This window comes from Cheilinus undulatus, linkage group 2 (assembly GCF_018320785.1).
Source record: "Cheilinus undulatus linkage group 2, ASM1832078v1, whole genome shotgun sequence".
NCBI classification, from domain to species: Eukaryota; Metazoa; Chordata; class Actinopteri; order Labriformes; family Labridae; genus Cheilinus; species Cheilinus undulatus.
The window spans coordinates 7,102,422-7,109,360 of NC_054866.1; the positions used below are offsets into that span (position 1 = coordinate 7,102,422).

At 40.1% G+C, this 6,939-nt stretch overlaps 1 protein-coding gene across 1 annotated transcript in view; it reads left to right on the forward strand.

Annotated features, from left to right (window-relative positions):
• Positions 1–6,438, forward strand: part of rasa2 (RAS p21 protein activator 2) — a 63,472-nt gene extending 57,034 nt beyond the window's left edge. Inside the window, exon 24 of the mRNA XM_041805148.1 lies at positions 316–6,438. Within this exon, the coding sequence (XP_041661082.1) occupies positions 316–346 (31 nt within the window). The 3' untranslated portion in view covers positions 347–6,438. The remainder of the gene's footprint in view (positions 1–315) is intronic.
• Positions 6,439–6,939: the final 501 nt, after the last annotated feature.

The following is a 6,939-nucleotide window of genomic DNA, read 5'->3' on the forward strand; positions in this document are numbered from 1 at the left end:
ACACATGCTGCCTTCAGAGGGAGCTTGTTAAGTCGTGTAGTTGTAGACGGACTGTTTTCCTCTGAATGAAATACTAACATGACATTAAATCTTTAAACACCACATGGGGGAACTCTACGTGGCTAAAAACTGAAGTCCACAGCTCCACCATTTCTGATAAAGTGATCAAACATGCAACAACTCATAAACTCAAACTCTTCTCAATATTGATGTGATCGCCTCTGGTGAATCCACCACAACTCTTATCTGAAGGCACCAGCTGCTGACCCACCCCTACAAAGATAAGCCCTGCTAATTTTTATTTTTCTGTTTCAGGGACAACCCCATTGTCGGGAAAACCTCCTAACGGGGCAGGAAGGACTGGTGTGAAACAGCTATGACAGACTGCACCTTTAAGGAGCCGCAGGTCAACCAGCGGGGATGCCCAGAGGGTGTCTGAGAGAAAAACAAAGAAAACGCCATCAGCAGTGAGTCCGCTCCACGAGCCAGAGCCTAAAAGAGACAGATCTCTGGTCCTCTCTGCCGTCTCTAAAACGAACAAACCGGTGGTCGTTTTCTTCGCCCTCTCTTTTACGTATGACTCCAGGCATCATGAGATGGCGTGTGAATAGGCTGCTATTTTTTACTTCACTCTGACGTCACGTTGATGACCAATCATCACACCTGTGGACCTGGCGTCCTCCACTCGTGGCCCTTCTCTCTCTCTCTACTCGTGTCGTCTCTCTCTGTTCTGTGAACAAACTCGCTGATTGGTGGAGAGGACGGTGGAGTAGATGATAACCGATCTGCCTTACTTCAGTGGATGTTTCTTTGAGATGCTGAGGGAATAAAGCAGCAGCACTTTAAATATTTGGAGCTCTCCAAATAGACATGAATAGATACATGGTATCAGCCCTGCCCTTATTGATCAGTTCAATGATCTCCTTTTACTTTGTTCCAATCGTGTTCAATGACGTTCAAAGCCTGTAGAGTTGAAGATATTTTTCTGGACCAAAGACATTTTCATAGCTATGACTTGAAAAAGAAAAGAAATGTATTTTGAATACAGATGTTTTAAAATGGAGACAGATTCTATCTATATTTGGTGTTGATGTTTTTCAGACATATCCTTTAATTTTAGTGACTTAAACAAGCAGACTGCATGTTGGAGTCCTGATAGCACATGGCTGTGGTGTGGAGTCCGTGTTCTCTGTGATTGTGAATCGTATTGGTACTCTGTACATCGATTCGTGCTGTTATGTTGAACGCATCGCAACATATCTGTAGTGGCTTTGTGAAAAAAAGAAAAAAAAAGATTGAGGGAGCGCTGAGAGGAACCAAATCAACACCCTGTAAACTCTAACTCCTTTGGGAATCCATCCAAAACACCGCTTCAAAATTCAGCAGAAGATAACAGGAATTTATGAGTGTTTCCATTCGCTGCTGTCACGTATCAGGAGTCAACAGGTTGAGCAGAAAGTGGCGCTGCTCATGAAAAGGATGAAAAAAAAAAACACTGTGGAAGAAGAAGGCTCATTGCCGCCAAGCATTCAGGAAGTTATCAAAGAGTTGAAGAAACGGAAGGAGGATTTCTGGGAGTAAACAAGTTTGAACGTTTTCCTAAGTCCTGCTAACACTCCTGGATGTTACGTTAACGTCTTCATCCACCGTCGCCATCCGTTAGACTGTTGAAGAGTCCTGCTAACAGCCTGGGTGCCCTGTGATATTTTAAGGACTTTTTCTGTCCAGTTTTCTTCAGTGTGGAAGGAAGCTTCCCTTCAATCCAGACTACTACACCCTCCCTTCAAACATATCTCCTGTTTCCTCTCTTATCATGAAACCAGCACATCTGCTCTCAGTCTCTGCGGTTTTTAGAATCGCTCTCAAATGGAGCAGAACCATTAAAAACGTTTGTAACTTTTCCACAGACGCAGCTCTCCACTGCCACAGCTGTCAGATTTATAAGAAGCGACCATGGTGTCCATCTACATGATCACTGACAGAAGTTACCTGATCACTCCAGTTGTCATGTGACCAGCAGAATGTGATTTTTCAGATGAATTCAGTATCTCTTGAAAAATCAGACAACCACACCAAGCCTTTTGACCAATAATCAGCTTTATTCAGGACATGCTGACAATTTAATCTTTCGTTCAGTCACATCTGAGCGTGGGAGGAAGCAGAAGAACAGACTGTGAAGCTGAAAAGAATTCCATGCTTATTGAAATGAAGGCTATGAGTATCCTGCTTCCCTTGCATGGAACAGATTAAGACATGGAGAAATAATTTAATCGTCTGCGTAATTGGCCATGGTTGGCTGTGGAGAGGCGTTAGAGCAGATTCATTGCTGGAAATAACATCAACTAGCTTAACTGCAAAGCTGAGAGACAAAACAAAACACAAGTGAGTGGGATTTATGGGTGTGGACTTGTCCCTGGATCAATGGAATGAACTCTAAACCTAACCTTAACACCAAAACCTAACCCTAACCTTTATTCCTTACCACTAAATCTAAAGGCACATATAATAAAAGAGAGCTAAGGATCTAAATAGGATTAAATAATACAAAGGAATAACCTGTGCTCGTGCACTGATGCCTGATGCCATCAACCTTTCCCCAATCCCTACCCCTAAACCTAACCCTGACCTTGACTCCTTATGCCTAAACCTATTCCTAAAGGTACACACAATAAAAGGGAGCTGATAATCTAACTAATACCTGCGCTAGTGCCCCGATGTCTGATGGCATCAGCCTCTTCCCAATCATTACACCAAGCCTTTACCCTAAAGCTAACCCTAACTACTGAGAAGATCATGTAAAGCAGGTTTAATCTGGAGGCCTGGTAAATCATCTGATTCTTCTGGCATTAATGTAATCATGTCGATGCGCTCACTCGTAGTGACGCCTTATTCTCACAGTCAGACATTCAGCTGCAGATTATTGGCCCCCAAAAAAAACAGTCAATCAGGAAGGCTTACCCCTGACCTTCTTTCCCATAAACAAGTTTGAACCAGTAGATCAATCAGGTAAACCAATCAATGACCAGTCTGACCGATGGGGCCCCTTTTCTCACCCTTCTGAAACATGAAGTGTTAATAAGACTTGAAGGAAACTTGAGTTGATTTTAAAAGTAGAAGTTGATGTTGCTTATGCGTTTAAGCTGGTTTTGAAAGTCTTAACAAGTTTTAATTGGACACCACAGATGTAAGGACAGTTGTAATCATTTTTTACTTTATAATCCTTGGAATAATTCAGTCGAGACCACACAGCTGCTGTTTGTCCTAACAGTGGAAATTCCACAGAACAAACTTTGTGAGATAAAATGAGGCTTCAGAAGAAAAACAAACATGGAGGACTGCCAAAACTCTCAGCTGGCTGAGAATGCTGAGCTGTTCATCTAAACTTTAATATTTCTTTAACGTAAATGTGTCAAAATACCAGTTTAATGTTTTATTTCCAGTAGAGATGTTATTCTCTACACATCATGCAAACATTCAGGTATCTGGTCATGGTGTTCTGTTGAAGTCAGTCTGACCTTGACTCATTAATAAAAGTGTGACTGATATTTATGATTCTACATTAGGGAGGCTATGGCTCAATTAGGAGCACAAAAATAATCGCACCACACACCAGAGGATTATGTGAAGATAATCGGTTAATGGTGAGTCAAGGATCAGACCTCCCTTAATCCCTGGGAGAGTAAAGACAAGCATATTTATATCTATTTTTAACATGTCTGTGGTGTTTTATGTTTCTTTTTTTTTTTTTTTACCAAAACCTTTTTTGTTTCTTGGTTTTAAAACTCTGATTCGATGTGCTGCTCTCTCGTTACAGTACCTCCTTGTCTCTGCCAAACCTTGGTGTGATGATCGCTAAAATCTCATGTCAAAGTCATGAATATTCAGTGTGCTGGCTTTGACATGCAGGCTGGAAGTAAACGTCCAGTCAGAGCCGAAATAAAATGGATTTAATTTTAGTTTACAGGAAAGGATCATTAGAGGAACTTTGTCAGAAGATTCAGCTCAAATTTGTTAAAGGACTTAATAACTGGAAAAAATTGAACCAAACGTGGGTGTTCGTGAGTGCTCACTGTCCTGGTTCATAATCAACGTCAGCTCCATCACTGGCAATAATAGGGCCAGTAAAGGGACTCATCTCTGGTTTATAAAGGGCCAGTAAATGTTTAAAAAGGGCCAGTAAAGGGGCTCCATCTCTTTTTTTTTAAAAAAAAGGACCAGTAAAGGAGCTCCATATCTTTTTATATAGGGCCAGTAAAGGGACTCATCTCTGGTTTATAAAGGACCAGTAAATGTTTAAAAAGGGCCAGTAAAGGGGCTTTATCACTGGTTGCTAAAGGGCCAGTAAATTTTCAAGAAGGGCCAGTAAAGGGGCTTCATCACTGGTTGATAAAGGGCTGGTCAATCTAAAAAGGGACCCCTAAATGATACAATGGGCCACAAAACATTAATGAAAAGCTAGTCAATGATAAAAACCTCTAGAAAATGACAAAGAAGAGCCAATAAAAATGTTAAAAAGTCTATAATAACAAAAAAGAGCCATTTCAAGTCAAAAAGGGACAGTAGATATTAAAAAGAGGGCTAGTAAATTCAAAATCAGGCCGGTAAATTTAAACAAAAGCACCAGTTAATTTTTAAAAGGACCTGTAACTACAAAAAGGGCCAGTGACTTTCAAAACAAGCCAGTAAATGTTAAAAAGGGCCACTTAGTGTCAAAAAGGGCCAGAAAAAGTCTGAAAGGGACAGTAAATGTAAAAAATGGGCCAGTGAATGTTTAATTAAAGGCCAATTAATGTTTAAAAGCACCAGGAAAGGTCAAAAAGGCCTGTAAACATTAAAAAGAAACAGTAAACATTATAAATGGGACAGTTAATGTTAAAAAATGGGCCAGTAAACATCAAAAAGGGCCAGTAAATATTAAAGATGCTAGTCAACATAAAAAAGGTCAATAAAAGTCAAAAAGGGCAATTAAATGTTTAAAAGGGGCCAGTTTACATTTAAAACAATTAATGTTAAAAAATGGGCCAGTAAATGTCAAAATGGGCTAGTAAAAATTAAAGATACCAGTCAACATTAAAAATGGCCATTTAAAGTAAAAAAGGGCAAGTAAACAATAAAATAGGCCACTGAAAGTCAAAAAGGGACAGTTAATGTAATAAAAGGGCTAGTTAATTTCAAAGGGGGCTGGTAAATGTTAAAATAGGGCCTGTAAACTATTAAAGGGTCAGTAAACATTTAAAAATGGTCAGTTAGATTTAAAGATGCCAGTCAGCGTTGAAAAAGGGCCAGTAAAAGTAAAAAAAGGGCAAGTAAACATTAACAAAGGGACAGTAAATGTTGAAAGGGGCAAGTAAATGACAACAAGGGCCAGTAAAGTTAATGCACCAGTAAATACGAAAAGAGCCCAGCTAATTAAAAAAAAATGGCCAGTAAACATCAAGAAGTGATGCTAGGTTATGGTTAATCAAGGACCATTAAACATTAACAAAGGGCTTTTAAATTCAAAACGGGCCAGTAAACATCAAAAAAAGAGTCCGTTAATGTTAAAAGGGGCCAGTAAACATTAAAGGGTACATGAATGTTATAAGGTCAGTAATTGATAATAAAGTGCCAGTAAACCTGCTCCATAATTTATTTTAAGGACTTTATTTCCTGCTGATTTATCATGAATTGGTCTTTTCCTTTAATCAGAGGGTATTTCCTCCATGTCAGGATGTGATTCTTGTGAGCTTTGATGGACTGTGGCCAGTTTCCAATCATCCTTCTCCTAAAGAGACACACTGAGTTCTGCTCTGAGATGTCACATGACCAACAGTCATGATCGTTCTGGATCTTACAAGCGTTTCCTGAACACGCCGTCTCAATGACAAAGTAGAAGAATAATTCAGATTCTGTTAGAAGAGCGGGTTTGTGCATCCCGCTGTCAGAGAACAACGAGCTGTTGAACATTTTTGTTTGGTACGGGACAGGCCGGTGATATTTACCGGACCAATCAGAGGAGACGTACCATCCATGGTGGGATGTTTTAGGAAATTTTAGGGTTAAACTCTCCGACTCTTCTGAATGTCATTCTGTCTGTTTTTATACTCATCAGATGGTTTTATTTTGACCACAAACAATCCACAATAAACTCTTTGACAATGTTTCTCCTTTATGTTGCCTCTCTGTTTCATTGGTAAACTCCGCAGCAAAGGTTCTCAAACTGTGGTGCACAGCCCCTCCTGGGACGTGGAGACATGACCCTGTTTAGACACGGTTTAGCAAATTAAAGGGATATTTCAGGATTTTTGAATTTGGGTTGTATGAGGTACTTGGCTATACACCACGCTCCAAATTATGTCAGTATAATTTTCAAGTCATCAACCGTTGGAGCATAATTCAAATTTTATTAAAAAAACCTCCCAATAACTTTTAAAAAAAAAAAAAATCCATGTTAAAATAGGAGCCCTTCTTTCATATCACCTTCACAATTCTAGCATCCATTGAACTTGTGAGTTTTTGGAGAGTTTCTGCTTGAATTTCTTTGCAGGATGTCAGAATATCCCCCCAGAGCTGCTGTTTTGATGTGAACTGCCTCCCACCCTCATAGATCTTTAGCTTGAGGATGCTCCAAAGGTTCTCAGTAGGGTTGAGGTCAGGGGAGGATGGGGGCCACACCATGAGTTTCTCTCCTTTTATGCCCATAGCAGCCAATGACACAGAGGGATTCTTTGCAGCATGAGATGGTGTATTGTCATGCATGAAGATAACTTTGCTATGTAAGGCACAGTTCTTCTTTCTGTACCATGGAAGAAAGTGGTCAGTCAGAAACTCTATATGCTTTTCCGGGGTCATTTTCACACCTTCAGGGACCCTAAAGGGGCCTTCTAGCTCTCTCCCTATGATTCTGGCCCAGATCATGACTCCGCCCTCTTTGCTGACATCCCAGCCTTGTTTCAGAAT